The sequence below is a fragment of the Ursus arctos genome, unplaced genomic scaffold (genome assembly GCF_023065955.2).
Source record: "Ursus arctos isolate Adak ecotype North America unplaced genomic scaffold, UrsArc2.0 scaffold_8, whole genome shotgun sequence".
Taxonomy (NCBI): Eukaryota; Metazoa; Chordata; class Mammalia; order Carnivora; family Ursidae; genus Ursus; species Ursus arctos.
In genome coordinates this window covers 11,263,907-11,280,473 of record NW_026623100.1, presented here as the reverse complement: position 1 = coordinate 11,280,473, position 16,567 = coordinate 11,263,907, and the positions used below count along the sequence as shown (strand labels likewise).

Here is a 16,567-nt window from a genome sequence, read left to right as displayed (position 1 = left end):
AAATGCAGCCATGAGGTACATTGCATTACCTCCCATTTTATAAGTGAAGAAACTGAACTTATATCACTTGCTCAGGTTCACAGAACTCGTTAGTGGCAGGGAAGTCCAACACCGTGGAAGGCAGAATGCTCGGAAAGAGCAAGAGCAGTGTGGTTGAGGCGGGGGTGGGACTCTGGTCACGGGCCCCCCTTGGGTGTATTTTATGTGTCTCTAAGCAGGGAGCACTCTGGGATGGTCTCCTACCTGGCTGAGGTGTGCATCTCCCAGATCCCTGGTTGAAGGTTGGGGTGTGTGTGTGGTGGGGCTCCTGACATGGGTTTGTTCATTCTCCTGTTCTCCTCACTGCCTGGCATGGTGACAAGAGTCAAGGCCCAGTATATGGACTTGGCTCATGACCTGCTGCGTGAAGTCAGGACAGTCTCATCTTCCCTGGCATGTGCTTCCCTGTGAGACGAGAGCAGAGCGTGAACCGAGTGGAAATATGCCCTCCTTCCCCCTCTTCTGCCTCAGACTGAGGATAGATGAGTTTGTATTGTAGAATTCTGGCACCACCATGGGAAATGGTTAATAAGTTTCCTGCCCACAGTGGCTGTGCCAACACTTCCTTCATGTTGACAACAGCCACTCCTGACCTGTCTTATGTATCCATGGACTTAGTGGAAGCTGATTTCCACATTGGCCAATCCTTTACTTCCCATGTAAGACCTGAGACTCAGCCCTGCCAATAGACCTTCTTGACACCAGGCCTTGAATATCTCACTTCCTGACTTTGGCCCCAAATGTCTTCACAAAACTTGGAGCAGCGCTGCTATTCTTGCTGCGCCCCATGCCCAAAGGCAGTTTTGTAGAAAGTATATTGCCAGCGAGTGCGGACAAGGCTACAGCACGTCAGGGAGATAAACTGTCTGTACTATTGTCTTGCAGATTGACTCCATTTACTACTTTGTGGTGGGAGATGTTCCTGAGCAAACCAAGGGGCTCCTCCTTCAAAGGGTTTTGGAGATCCCATGTCCTGTCTGCACAGTGTCCTTCAATGCCAGAGGAGAAGGCACTATAGCTTTCTTAAAGGATCTGAGTGCCAAGACCCACAGCAGGTAGGCAGAAAATGTGCTCTTGAGTGACCGTGTGTGAGCAGCCTGCTTCTGCAAGATCAGCAGTGCTTTTCCAAACCAGCCTGTGCTCTCCTCTTTCCAGCGGTCTTTAGTCTCCAGGCCTTTCTTCTCTACCCTGTATTAATCTTGCCTTGTTATTTTCTGTGATTCTGATGGTTTGACATCAGGGGTCCTTGCTGACCCCTGGAGAGACTGCTCCCTCCAAGGCTAGCTAATTCCTAGAGAGCTTAGATGACTCAGCCAGGAGTGCACCTTTCACAGGCAAGCTAACGGATCCAGAGCCTGCTCTGTTGCCAGCAGGCACTCACGCCCAGGACCACTATTCCCCTGCACTAGTCATGCCAGGGCTGAGGACCGGACAACTTGGGGCAGCTCCTACACCACAGAACCCACTGAAATGATTCAACAAGCCCATCCTAAACCTGCCTGCTCTGCCTCACCCATTCCATCCTGCAGAATCCACAGTAAAGACTCTGGTCCACGTTTTCCCCTCATTCCCTCATGCCTCCTGACCAGCCCTGGTTAGTCCCTGTGTGGTATGCCCCCTCCTCTTGAGAACTATATTAGTAGTCAGTTTGGGTCTCCATAACAGATACCACAGACTGGATGGCTTAGACGACAGAAATTTATTTCTTACACTTCTGGAGGCTTGGGAAGTCCAAGATCAAGGTGCTGGCCGATTCAGTTTCTGGTGAGAGTTCTCTTCTGGGCTGCCTTCTTAACTATAGCCTCTCATGGGAGGCAGTGAAGGAGGGATGAAGGGGGGGAGAGTGAGAGAGAGAGAGAGAGAGAGAGAGAAAGCACAAGCATGCCTATAAGTTCTCTGGTATATCTTCTTAAAAAGATACTAATCCCGGGGCCCCTGGGTGGCTCAGTTGGTTAAGCATCTGACTTCTGACTTCTGCTCAGGTCATGATCTCAGGGTGGAGAGAACGAGTCGCCCCACGGGGCTCTGTGCTCAGAGGGGAGTCTGCTTGACTACTTGAGAGTCTCTCCCCCTTCTTCTGTTCCCCTCTCTGCTTGTGCACATGCTCTTTCTCTCTCTTTAAAATAAATCTTTAAGGGATGCCTGGGTGGCTCAGTCGGTTGAGCGTCTGTCTTCTGCTCAGGTCGTGATCCTGGGGTCCTGGGGTGCTGGGATCAAGTCGTGAGTCAGGCTCCTTCTTGGTGAGAAGCCTGCTTCTCCCTCTGCCTGCCACTCCCGCTGCTTGTGCTCTTTCTCTTTCTCTGTCTCTGAAAAATAAATAAATAAAATCTTAAAAAAAAAAAAGATAAAATCTTGAAAAAAAAAAAAAGAGGTACTAATTCCATTGGATCAGGGCCCTAGCCTTATGACCTCATTTAACCTTAATTAACTCCTAAAGGCTCTATCTCCAAATATGGTCAAATATGGTTACATTGGGGGTTAAGGCTTCAATATATGAATTTGGGGGGTGGGGACCACAATACATTCTATAGCAGGAACTGTGAGTAGCAAACTGTATTTTCAGTGGCAGTTAAACTGATCTGGTGGCCTCATCATAGCTGAATAATAACTGAATCTACATTTTAAAACATACCCACCCCCTTGTCTGGATAGGTTTAGGTCCCTTATGGAGAGAGATCATTTCTTATGTGGCTATAAGGAGAATGACTGAGTCCTTGCCTCAGTTAGCCTGTCTGAAATGGGTACAATTCCTGCCCTTGAACATGTGTTCCCAAATTTAATTGCTCATCACATTTGCCTGGGGAGCTTGTTACTAATTCGGAGGTCCGGGGCTTCAACTTACAGGCTGATTCTACATAATAGAGGGGATCAGGTCATGATCCAAGGGTCCTAGGATCAAGTCCCACATCGGGCTCCCTGCTCAGTGGGAAGCCTACTTCTCCCTCTCCCACTCCCCCTACTTGTGTTCCCTCTCTTGCTATCTCTCTGTCAAATAAATAAATAAAATCTTAAAAAAAAAATAGAGGGGATCCTGGGAATACACATTTAATCACTCACATTGCCTAAGAGCTGCCTAGGAAGTTTGATTAAAATGCAAGTGTCTTGGCCACAGCCCCAGAGATCCCGAGTTTCTGGGCACTAGGGAGGGCCAAGAACATTCATTCTTAACAGGACCCCTCGTGATTCTGAAGACCACTGCTCTGGCTACCATTAAATCACTTTGAAATCTTTTAACGTTAGGTGTTTGGCTTCAATTCTGGGTTCCTAAATCCCCCCAAATACAGGGGGACTCACTGTCCTACTTTTGCTCCTGGAGACAGTAAAAGGCAACCAGCAGGTCCACCTGTCTTGCTGGTCCTCTGCTTAATTCACATGGGGGCACTTTCTCTGGGCAGGTGAGAGGTTAGGGCATAACTTACCATGGGAGAAGCTGCAGTTCACCTCCTGACTTTTAGGCCATGTACCATTGAGTGTGAGTTCTGCAGAAGAGGATGAAATATAGACATGCTTTTCTGTCCCTGCTCTGGCCCTTGCAAGGGCCATGGGTGGTGCTCCTGCCTGCTCTGCCCCGGCCAGATCCCCAGGTCTCTTGGCTGGCATCCGCACAGCCTTGGCCGTTGAGCCTCAGCTTAAGGGCAGTCATCATAGAACTCTAAAGGCCATGCCCTGAGCTGCTCAGCTTGCAGGGAGGCCGGGTGGTTGGTTCCCCTGTGCCTCGGTGGGTCTGAACAGAGCCACCGACCTGCAAAGCATGTTTTGCTTTCTGCATAATGAGGTTATATTCACCAGAGGAAATGTCCGACTTTTCTCATCTGTTCTTTTTTCTATCTGGAGAACAGATCAGAGTGTAGAAAGTCCTGGGCACCAAAGGCCTTGGCACTCAGGGTGTGGGACCTGGCAGGACAAACCTCAGCCATTCCCCCTCTGCTTTGTAAGGAGGTCACAGGACAAAGGAAGCTGGCCGTCTCTGCTCTGGTGGAAGCACCTGTGTGAGGCCGGTGTGGCAGCTTGAGTGTCCGTTGGCCTCATGGACAAGGCCGGCTTGTTGATTGCCATCGTCATTGTTTCAGTCTCACCCGAAACCCTCTAGAAATATAGTACTGAGGCTTTCCATGGCCCAGGGGAAGCCCCCACACCTCTCCTACCATGTGTGCATCTGTCTGTCCATCCCAACCCCTGCTTCAGGATTCTCTTCGTGCCGAAGAACAGGCAGAGGTGGAACTCTTACGGGGCCAGAGGAGCGTTACCCAGAGATGATCTGGTAATCGGAAAGAAGTTCCCTGCTATCACTGACTGTGGATTGCAGATAATTGGCGTCAAGGGGGTGCCTAGCCCATCGTTTTGTAGAGCACACCAGGGCTTCGTGAATCCCCCAGGGGTCTTGTTAGAGTGCAGTAACTGCCTCAGCGGCTCCAGGGAGGGCCCAGGAATGTGCATCCCTCCCCAGCTCCCAGGCGCTGCTGCTGCTCCAGGGCCCGCATTTTGAGGGGTTGGGCCCTAAAAACTTGTCCACACAAGAATTCTTTGCATTTGCGCTTCTGCTTAATTTCTGGAGAAGTGCCTGTTTGCTGAGTTAAAGTTGACTGAAGCCCTTCGGCAATTGGCAGATGAGCCAATGGTGCCTGTTGTCGCCAGCTTTCAACACTGAACCCGCAGCACCGTGGGCACTGTGTGGGCCTCGTTTGACTGTTGGCTTGTCAACACTGTGTTGACATGATTGAACCCCGGGAACAGGAGGATACATATAAAGCAGAAGGTATCATCGTTCTAGGGTCAATACATACCGTTTGGTTGAGTTAATTACCCTGTAAGAGAAGAGAAGCGTCATGCATTAAAATCCCAACAGCATGCACAGTTCTCTCTTCTCTTTTGCCTCCCTGTCTTTTGTTTTGGGGGAGTGCACCAGGTACAGGGAAAAGCCACGAAACATCTAAGATGCTCGGCACCACAGCAGAACAAGTTCACGGTCCTGGGAGAATGAATAGACATGCACAAACAGCACTACTAGCCTCATGTTGCAAATCTTTTCCTGTTTCAGATTCCATGCATTTGCAGAGAGAACAGAGTGTGTGGAGATTCCCGCATTTGCCGGAAAGGATGGTGACAGTGTAATTACTTGGAATTTAAGGAAACTGAAAGGAAAACACCCTCCAGGTATCTGGGATCCAAAACACACACAACACCGCGGCGTGGGTTTCTGTATCTTTAGGAAATCAAGCACTAGGTGGGGATTAATGGTATCTTTGTCATTATTTATATGGTCCAGGGGCAGTTCATGGTATTACTGGTGAATTTGTCAGCCTGGCAACAAGCATACGTTTATTACCACTGAGGGAAGTGGCCTAAGTTATGTGTGCTGAACGAACTTGAGGACCTTCTGGAGACGTGGCTCCGATGTGTCAGTGCTGGACTTAGCTCCTGGGAAGGCAGAGCCGCTGAGCTGCCCACATTAGCTGATGCTGTAGCGAGGATGCCAACACATCTGTGGGTTTTCTGCTGCCCTGCCTGTCAGTGACAGCGATGCTTATAGATTCATGTGCGGGATTGACCTGCCTCTTGCGAGGGCCAGGGCCCCACAGGAACCTCTGTGGAGGCAGAGTGAACCTCCCCTTTTATTCAGAGAGTGTGATCAGAGAGTTTAACAAGCATAGAGGATGAGGTCATCAAATCAGTGAGAAGTAGGTTCAGAAAAAAACAGTGCTAGAAGGTTACTCAGAGAACCAAGAGGTGGGAGTTTCTTTGGGGCTGATGAAATTGCAAAGTGCCAAAGACACCGAGTGAACCCTGCTGAAAAAAGCAGGGAAGGAGGCTCATGTTCCCGTGTGAGATGTTGTGGCGTGACCCAGCTCGAGGTCTGAGAGAGCCCATCCCCGCCTCTACCCTCCTACTCATTTTTAGTTATTGACAGAAACCTCTAGCTTCAGTATAAGGCAAGAACTGCTCTTTGGGCGAAGGGAAGAAGCCGCAGGATACATCTGCTTGACCCGTTCCTCTGTTCACACGATGGTGCTGCAGAGACTCCTGGGAGAAGGGCACAGGGCCTGAGGGGGAGGCGGTTGCATTAAGAGGCTAGGGGGCCAGGTGGAGACGAAGGCAGGAGGTCGAGTCACAAAGCCTGTCCCTGACACACACTTTGTGGATTCAGATTCTCAGTGCCCCTATGCGAGCAGGGGAGAGGTTCTTCTAGAGCTCATTGGTGGCACTGCTTTAGGTAACTTACGCCTTTGTTCTGATGGCGAAGTGGCTATCCCCAGAGAATTTGAAAAGAATGTCAATTGTTAAGCAAGGTTAATGCTAATCTAACAAAAACAATTAATTCAGGAAGTATGCCAGGCCTAGCGAAAGTAATTTACAAGATTAAGCCTGGTGGGCAATGTTTCAATCAGGGTAAAGAGTGTGAGGGGTTCAGTTTTGGCTTATGTGTTCCTTGGCAACTTAGTTATAAAGGGAAACCTATCTGGCTGCATAGCTTACATTTTCAGCATCTACCACCTTCCCAACCCTGTGACTCATACAGATTAAATTATAGATTAAAACATTTTCTTAGTCTGAAGTGCTCAGAGCATGGCCTGCTGTTCTTATGCCATTTCAGTGATCCCACGTTCTGAATTTGAGGAGAGAGCCCAAATCCTAAACACACAATCTTGTCTCCTCTATCCATCACGGTGTCCCAGAAATGCCAACATTGCATTTCTCCCACTCAAAAACTGCCCAGAAATCCTTGACAGACTATTCTGGTTTGGAAAAATGTGTGGTTTCCAACCCGACCCAAGGCCTCAGAGGCAGATGATCAGTCCTTCCTGTTCAATTCCCATTCCCCATTGCCCACTGTCAGGGTCAAGCATTTGCCAGTATGGGGGGTTTGCTCGGGCCCCTTTCTGGGCCGGGGAGGGAGGCCGCCCCCTCAGGAACGCCTGGCCAGGAGTTCTTTGTGCCTCTTGTTGCATGGAAAGGAGAGACTGTCAAGTGAAGAGTTAGAGGGGACACTGCTCAGAGGCTTTCAGAGTATGACTTCCCGTTACCCCATGCACTACCCCAAGGCGGAAAAACTGTAGTCAAGATGAATAGTCATTTAACAAATCGTAGTACAATATATGTAAAGTAAAATTTACCACCTCAGCTATTTTGAAGTGTACAATTCAGTAGTGCTAAGTATGTTCATACTGCTGTGAGCTCTCCAGAACTCTTCTCATCTGCAAAACTGACACTCTGTACCAACAACAAGTCTCCGTTCTCCCCTCCCCCAGCTCGTGGCATCTACCATCCTACTGCCCATCTCTGAATTGGGCTACTTTAGATACCTCGTATAAGTCATTTCGTGTCTGACTTATTTTACTTAGCATATGTCCTCCAGGTTCATCCATGTTGGAGCGTGTGTCAGAATTTCCTTCCTTTTGAAGACTGAATGATACTCTCGTACGTATATAGACCCTATTTTGTTGATCCATTTATCCACCAGTGGACACTTGGGTTGCTCCTACCTTTTGGCTATTGCGTGTGGTGTCTCTGTGAACGTGCGTGTACAAATATTTCTCTGAGACCGTGCTTTCAGTTCTTGGAGTATAGACCCTAAAGTGGAATATCTGGTGATTCCATTTGTAATTTTTGAGGAGTCTCCACTCTGTTTTCCACAGCGGCTTCTCTGGGTTATGTCCCACTCACCGTGCACAGGTTCTGCCCATCATCTCCAACATTCGTGGTTTTCTGGTTTTTTGTTTGTTTGTTTCCTTTTTGGTTTTGGTCACTAGCCATCCTCACCGGTGTGAGGTGGTATCTCATTGTGGTTTTGATTTGCATTTTCCTAATGATTAGTGATGTTGAGCATCTTGTCATGTGTTTAAACAATATTACAGTGCAACGTTTTAAAAGTTCAAAATTAATGCCAAAAAAATCCATGGTGATCAAAATGTCACAATTTTAAATAAAGATAGGCTCCAGCAATGATGATGTGTTAAGTCATATGGGAGCCTGAGGTAAAGGGAAAAATGTATGCCTCTGTACACGTTTTAATTTATTATTTTTAATGATTGTTCTGGGGTTATTAAAGTTGTTGAAAAGATCAAAGAATTGAAACATAGGTATATTGAAATGACATTATTTTAAATTTAAATACTTGGGGAGTACATTCATAGCTCTCGCTGAAGTTTTATATTGATCGGGCGTGGGAGCGCTTGCTTGGTCCTGCCCCACGTTGTAACCTCACTTTTGCATCGGGCCCCTACTTTCTAGCCCAGTCTAAATGTTTGCTGCCTTCTTAGAGCAACGCTCTCAGCTGAGCCCTCAAAGATGCTTCTCCCACTGCCTTTGCTTGGGTTTTTCTGTCCCCTCTGCACATTACCCTTCTGAGGACTCCTTCCCGACCCTCCTCTCCCTCTCTTCTCTCAGGCTGCTTATGAGGCATCTGCTTGTGGCCTATGAGTCACCGACAGAATGGCATCTTTTAGTGGTGGTTTGGGAAGTGTTCAGAAACCAGGGCAGGCAAGAATCTCTCTTCACATACTCTGGTATGCAAGATAGATCAGTTAAATTTTCATAATCTTCTTTTTTCATTACTTCATTCTCATTTTCTCACACTTTAGGGGGAATTGTACAGACCGTTTTTCCCCTGCTGTGGACATCCCCCGAACCCAGCAAGCACGGAGTAATGACAAAGGGAAAGAGCGTGTGTGTGTGTGTGTGTGTGTGTGTGTGTGTGTGTGCGTAGGGTGCAATAGTGATATTGCAAAGGTCATGACATGACCTCAGCCACCCGCATTTTCTGAAGCAAATCTCCATGTTTCAAGAAAGGAATGGTTTGTCACTTGCAAGAGGGTAGGACTAGGTCACTGGCCGGCATTGGGCTCTCAGGACATTGGTAGCATTGGACTGGCTGGGTCACTGGGTCACAACCCCAGGCTCCCAGAAGTTGGGTGTGGGAACCTAGGCGCTGGGTAGACTTCTTACCTTTCACTTCTGGGGATGACTTTCTGCCTTAGAAATTCCGCTTCCTGCCAGCCCAGGCTCCACCCCATCCAGGCATGCTCCATCACCCTCGGATGGGCTCTCCTCGTTGTAGAGAACAGGAGCTTTGGTTTAGGTTTAGGAATTGCAGGAGATTTAATCTGGCAAGTGATGCTGACCTGAAGCTGTAGTTCTACGCTTTCCATCCTCACAGCCATCCTTCCGCTTGGCTTTCTGCCCAGAGTTGGCTGGGTCCCTGCTCATGTTTACACTCAGTGGGCATAGAGCAGCCAGCACTCTCCTCTCCCATGTTTCTCTCCATGTAGGTGTCCTTGCCTCTTTCTCTCTTTGTTCTGGGCTTGACTAACTGCTGGGGAGGAGAAGGGGTGCCAACAGAGCCTAATTACTGTGGGACCAGAGTGATGCTACCTTCTGGAGCTATTCTGAGCCACCCAGCCCCCTGCAGCTTGACTTCCCTCTCAGTTAATGAGTATGAGTTCTCTTCATGGTATTTGTACATCATGAAATATTCATCTCATCCATAAGCAAAATATATCAGAGGCATTTGAGCTTCCCTGAACTCTTGGCTTTTTTTTTTTTTTTTTTAAAGAAAAGATTCCTCTCTAGGACTGGGCAATACTTTCACTGTTCTTCCCTGCGCCAGGCTTCCCCCTTCCCCACATTCTCCTGGCAGGTAGGTGTCCCAGGCCACCTCTTCAATGGGAGGTTAAGGTGTGAATTGGATGGGCAGGTAGCAGGGTTTCCTTGTGTTGGTGGCTGGCTCGTAAGGAATCTGTGCACGTTAGCTTGTAAAGATGGCATCCTGTAAAGATGGCAGCCTACGCTTGACCACAATGACAGGTTTCATCTGCCCTGGCTGGTAGGGCTTTAGCTGGTGCTGCCGAAATAGTTCTTCTTTCTTCAGAGTCTAAAATAGAGGCCAGAAAAATAATCTTATCTTCCATGTCCCTGTTTCTGGGCATTCTCAGGGAGTCTGGGAAACTAATAAGTCTAAGCAAACTCCAAGTGGTCTTTCTGCTGATTACTTTGTATCCGACTAGGACTTAAAAGTATTCTTTGGTATTCTTTGAAACTCAGTCTCATCTCAGGCCACTGGTGTTCCCCAAGTCTGTAGTGACTTCCAAGAAGCCACACCTTCTCTGCACATCAGTTTCCAATGGTTAGAATCCTCGACTAGACATGAATTGGCTCCGGTGTAATGCTTGTGTAGGGGACACTGTGCACTCAGGTGAGGCCCCTAATGTCAGATATGAATGTCTGGTCACAAAAGCAAGGTTGGTCATATTCTTTGATTTCTCGAATTCAGTTTAATTTTTGATTCCAGGGCCCTTCTATCCTAGCAGATTGGTAGGATATTAACCTCAGTTTATCTCAGAATTCTCCTCCTGAGATTTTCCCAAGTTTTGGAGGCCCCAGGGAGTGCTAAAAACCCTTCAGGTGGGGCTGTAGTCATCGGACATCTGTTCCCCCAAATTGCCCCATAAATACTCATGGTCCCTGTCTTATGGGTGCTCCTGGTCAACCAGTTCTCTGCTGCTCCCATTCTGGGCTTCGGATGTGGGAGTCTTTTGAGGACACCCTGCCCTACCCCACTGGATTCGCTATGTGCCTTCCTCCCAAGGTGCTGCAGAGATGTGGAGCCAGTTCCCATCTTCTCCCGGGATCCTCTCCTCTTCTCCCCCAAACTAGAGGGAATCTCCTCATCTGCGACAACTCCTCTCCTCTCAACTCCCTCTTGCTTCTTCAAAGCTACCTTCTCTGTAAACCCTAAGGCCTCTCCTAGGGGTTTAGACTTCAAAAGAAAAAGCCAGAATGTCTTGCCTGCTGCTTTGTCTTTCTGCCCTGCCTCCTGTGGGACAGATTTGCAATGTGCCTGATATCTGCTTGAATATGGAAGGAGGGTAGGGAACAGAAAGTACAAGGAGAACAGATCACCATCACACAATATGATCCACTGACATACATCAATGTGACTTTCTATGAAGGTGAAACTCTAACCCTAGGATGGCTTTTCCGTAGAGTTGAAAACCACTGAGATATTATAACTGTTTACTTTTTTAAAAAAATTTTGTAAAATAACAGAATGGAAAATGGAGAGTTTGTATGGTATTAAGTTGGTGGCACATGTAGGTCTAGAGTTTCTCTGTGTAGTACAGAAGCCACTGGCCTCATGTGGCTACTGAACACTTGAAATGTGTTGAGTCCAATTTTGTATGTGCTGTAAGTGTAAATTACACACTGGATTCCAAAAACTTAGTATGGAAAAAACGTAAAACAGCAGATAATTTTTAATATAGATATGTTGAGATGATAATATGAATATATAGGGTAACAGTTCACTTATTTCTTTTACTTTCTAAAATGTGGCTACTAGAAAATTTGAAATTATATCGGTGGCTCGCATCATGTGGCTGTTGCCTAGCACTGCTCTCAGCCACACTGGCTGGCCCTGTCACTTACATAGCTTTGTAACTTTAGGCAAGGTATTTAACCTTTCTGCCTCCTGTTCCTCATCTATAAAATGGGAATGATAGATTGTTACTATTCTATTATATTGTCTGTGTTAAATGATGAGGAGGCAGAATAAGGTACTATCCTATGTTCTAGGAACTCAAATGAAGTAGAATCAAGAGCCTGGCTTTGGAGTCAGACCTGAGTCTGGATTTATCACTTAGCTGTGTGATCTTGGTTAAGGTACCTGACCAATCTGAGCTTTAGCTTTCTTATTTATGAATGAGGATAATGGTGTTTGCCTTATGGGTTGTAGGGAATATATATGTGTGTGTGTGAATATATGTGTTTTTATATACATATGTATGTATGTGTACATCGTGTGGGTGTGTATATACCACACACACAGTGTTTTATTTTTTTTAAAAAGATATATTTATTTATTTGGGTGGGGAGGGGAAGAGGGAGAGAGAGTCTCAAGCCAGTCAAGCTGACTCTGCGCTGAGTGTGGAGCCCGACGTGGGGCTCCATGTCAACCCTGAGATCATGACCTGAGCCGAAATCAAGAGTCAGACACCCAACCAACTGTTCCACCCAGGTACCTCACACACAGTGTTTTATACAGCACCTGGTACATAGTTGATAGGTCATAGTGATAGGGGCATAGTTGATAGGTCAATAAATTATGGGTGCTCTTATGCCTAACCATCATCCTCCTGTTGGTTACCCTGCTGTTCTTACCACTAGGTAAGCAGCTTAAAGACTAAGTTTTTATTTTCTTCTGATATGCTAATTCTCATGTTTGTTTTAGTTTTACTTCTATTATTAAATAGATTCATTTCTCACTTATAGTCCATTTGCTTTGGTTTTCTAAGGTATCTCTTGATTGGCTGAAATTCTAATAGTTTTCTCAAGGAATAATCACAAGGACAATATTCCCAGGGTTTTCAAACGGTCTTTCTAGATCTTCATGCTTAAAGGACAGCTTGGCTGGAGAGAAAGCTCTTGGCTCACTCTTTCCCCCTTGAGCGTCGGCTATGGCTTGTGCTCCGGTGTCTCCTCATGTTGCATGCCGCTGAGGAGAAACCTGAAGCTAGCTTGATTTTTTTTTTCTTTTCTGACTTTATCTTTTTACCAGGTTGTACAAATGATCATTTTTATTCCCAGCTTTATTGAGCTTTAATTGACATATGACATTGTGTAAGTTTAAGGTATACAATATGATGATTTGATACACATATGTATTACAAAATGATTATCATAGTAAGAGTAGTTAATGCCTCTATCACCTTACATAATTACCATTTCTTTTTTTTCTTTTTTGTGGTGAGAACATTTAAGATTTTCTTTCTCACCAACTTCCAAGTATATAATACTGTGTTGTTAACTACAGTCACTGTCTGCACAGTAGATCCCCAGAACTTACTTATGTCCCCCAGCAAGCTGCTGGCAACCACCATTCTACTGTCTGTTACTATGTGTTTCTATTTTTTTTTTTTTTTAAGATTCCACATATAAGGGAGATCATGATTTATCTTATTTCACTTACTGTAATGCCTTCAAGGTCCATCAGTGTCGTTGCAAAGACAGGATTTCCTTCTTTGTCATGACTGAGTAATATTTCATTAATGTATGTATTTCATCTGTGTGTCTAGCTACATCTTTCATCTTTATCCATTCATCTATTGCTGGACACTTAGGTTGTTTCCATGTCTTGGCTGTTGCGAATAATGCTGCACTGAATTTGGGGGTGCAGATACCTCTTCAAGATAGGGATTTCACCTTGGTTAAATTTATTCCTATGCATTTTATTATTTTTGATGATGAGATTTTTTTAAATTTCTCTGATTGTTTTGGGGTATAGCAATGCAACTGATTTTTGTATGTTGATTTTGTATCCTGTGAAGTTTACTGAATTTATTAGTTCTAATAGTTTTTTCGTGGGGTCTTTAGGGTTTTCTATATATAAGATTATATCATCTGCAAACAGAGGCAATTTTATTCCTTTCTGATTTGGATGTCTTTTTTTTTTTTTTTTTTTTTTGGCCTGATTGCTCTGGCTAAGATTTCCAATACTTTGTTGAATGTGAGTGGTAAGAGTGGGAGTTCTTGTCTTCTTCCTGATCTTGGTGAGAAAGCTTTCAACTTTTTATTGTTGTGCTTGATGCTAGCTGTGGGTTTGTTGTATGTGTCCTTTAATGTTGAGGTATGTTCCTGATATGCCCAATTTGTTGAGAGCTCATTTCATAGTTATTTTTCATGAAAGGATTTTGAATTTTGTCAAATGGAGTTTCTGCATGTATTGAGAGGATATATAAGTTTTTATCCTTTGTTCTGTTAACATGGTGTATCACTTTGATTTGTATGTGTTGAACCACCCTTGCATTCCAGGGAAAAATCTTGTTTGGTCATGGTGTATGATCCTTTTAATGTGCTGTTGAATTCGGTTTGGTAGTATTTTGTTGAGAATTTTTGCATTTGTATTCATCAGAGAAACTGACTCGTAGTTTTCTTGTAGTGTTCTTATCTGGCTTTGGTATTAGGGTAATGCTAGCCTTGTAAAATGAATTTTGGTGTGTTCTGTTCTCTTCACCTTTTTGGAAGAGTTTGTGAAGGGCTGGTATTAATTCTTTTATGTTTGATCAAATTCACCAGTGAAACCTTCTAGTCCTGGGCTTGTCTAGATTGAGAGATTTTTGATTACTGATTCAGCCTTCTTACTTATTATTGGTCTCTTTTTGGAATTTCTATTTCTTCATGATTCGGTTTTGGTAGGTTGTATGTTTCTAGGAATTTATCCATTATCCAGTTTGTTGGTGTTCATTTTAGTCTCTTATAATCCTTTGTATTTCTGTTGTGTCAATTGTAACTTTTCTTTCATTTTTGATTTTATTTATTGATTCTTTTTATCTTAGTCTAGCTAAAGGTTTATCAATTTTGTTTATCATTTCAAAAAACCTGCTCTAAGTTTTGTTCATCTTTTCTATTTTTATGGTCTCCATTTCATCTAGTTTTGCTCTGATCTTTGTTACTTCTGCTAAATTTGGGCTTAGTTCTTTCCAATTACTTGAGGTATAAATTTAGGTTGTTCATTTGTGATCTCCCCCCCTTTAATATAGGTGTTGTTGCTATTAATTTCTCTCTTTGACTAGCTTTTGCTGCACCCCATAGATTGATACATATTTCCATTTTCATTTCTTTCAAGATATTTTTTTGGTTTCCCTTTGACTTCTTCTTTGACTCATTGGTTGTTCAGGAGTGTGTTGTTTAATTTCCACACATTTGGTAATTTTCCAGTTTTCTCCCATTAGTAAGTTAGTGAGTCCTTATCTATCAATAATTACATTAGCTCTAGTTGGTCCAAGATATAGGTCAAGTCGTGTTTCCTTATTGATGTTCTGTCTGGGTGATCTATCCATTGCTCAGTGTGAGATACTGTAGTCCTGTTATTGCATTGTTGTCTGTTTCTTCCTTCAGTTCTGGTAATATTTGCTTTAAATATTTAGGTACTCCAGTGTTGGATGCATACATATTTACAATTGTTATATCCTTTCAATGAATTGATCCCTTTATCATTATATAGTGACGTTCTTTGTCTCTTGTGACCAATTTTGATTAAAAGTCTATTTTATCTGATAAAAGTATAGCCACTCCTGCTTTCTTTTGGTTACCATTTGCATGGAATGTCTTTTCCCATCCCTTCACTTTCAACCTATATATGTCCTTAAAGCTAAAGTGAGTCTCTTATAGGCAACATGTTGTTAGATTTTGTGTTTTTTAAAGAATCTATTCAGCTGTTTTGTGTCTTTTGATTGAATAATGTAGTCCTTTTATGTTTAGTATAATTATCGATAGGTAAGGACTTACTATTGCTGTTAATCGTTTTCTGACTTTTAAAACTTTCTTTGTTCCTTTGTTCCTCTCTTACTGTCTTCCTTTGTGATTATTGTTTGTAGTAGTGTGCTTTAATTCCTTTATCTTTGTCTTTTGTGTAACTACTATAAGTATTTTTTTGTGGTTACCATGAGGTTTACATAAAATGTCTTGCAGATATCACAGTCTCTTTTAAGCTGATAACAAGTTACCTTTAATTGCATACAAAAACTCTACACTTTTACTTCTCTCCCCATATTTTATGCTATTGATGTCAAACTTTACATCTTTTTATATTGTGCATCTATGATAAATTACTGTCGTCGTAGTTATTTTTAATATATTTTTAACTTTTATACTAGAGATAGAAGTCATTTACATACCACCATCACACTATTACAACATTATGAATTTAATTAAATATTTACCTTTACCAGTGAGTTTCATACTTTTATATGTTTTTGTATTGGTACTTAGTGTCCTTTCATTTCAACTTGAAGAACTCCCTTTAACGTTCCTGCAAGTCTGGTCTAGTGGTGATGGATTTCCTTAGCTTTCATTTGTCTAGGAATGTCTTTATCTCTCCTGCATTTCTAAAGGACAGTTTTCCTGGATATAGTATGCTTGGTTGGCAGTGTTTTCTTTCAGCACTTTGAATATATTATTCCACTTCCTCCTGGACTGCAAGGTTTCCACAGAAAAATCTGCTAATAGCTTTACAGGGTTCCCTTGTATATGACAAATCGTTTTTCTCTTGCAGCTTTCAAAATTCCCTCCTTGTCTCTGAGTTTCTACATTTTTATTATAACATGCATCAGAGTAATCTTCTTTGGGTTGATCTTGCCTGGGGTCCTTTGAGCTTCTTATACCTGATATCCATTTCTCTCCCTAGATTTGGGAAGTTTTCAGCTGTTATTTTTTAAAATCAATTTTCTGCCCCTTTCTCTTTTCCTTCTGGGCCTCCCATGGTGTGAATATTTCTTTGCTTGATGGTGTCCCATAATTCATGCAGACTTCCTTCACCCTTTCTTATTCTTTTTTCTTTTCGTTCCTCTAGCTGGTTAGTATCAAATGATCTGTCTTTGAGTTTGATGATTCTTCTGCATGATCAAGTCTGTTATTGAAGCTCTCTTGAATTTTCAGTTCCATCATTGTTTTCTTGTTTGGGGAATTCTACTTTGGTCTTTTTTTATGGGTTCTGTTTCTTTTTTCTTTTTTTTTTAAAGATTTTTTATTTATTTAT

The 16,567-nt window shown here is 43.6% G+C and overlaps 1 protein-coding gene across 12 annotated transcripts in view; it reads left to right on the top strand.

Annotated features, from left to right (window-relative positions):
* VWA3B (von Willebrand factor A domain containing 3B) overlaps positions 1–16,567 on the top strand; it is a 215,316-nt gene that overhangs the window by 28,045 nt on the left and 170,704 nt on the right. For all 12 annotated transcript variants that reach the window (XR_007190847.2, XR_006408145.3, XR_006408143.3 and 9 more), the window contains 2 exons: positions 925–1,094; positions 5,078–5,193. Coding sequence is in view for 9 of the 12 variants with exons in the window: in XM_044378496.3 (XP_044234431.2) it covers positions 925–1,094; positions 5,078–5,193 (286 nt within the window). In the remaining 3 variants the exon portion in view is untranslated. The remainder of the gene's footprint in view (positions 1–924; positions 1,095–5,077; positions 5,194–16,567) is intronic.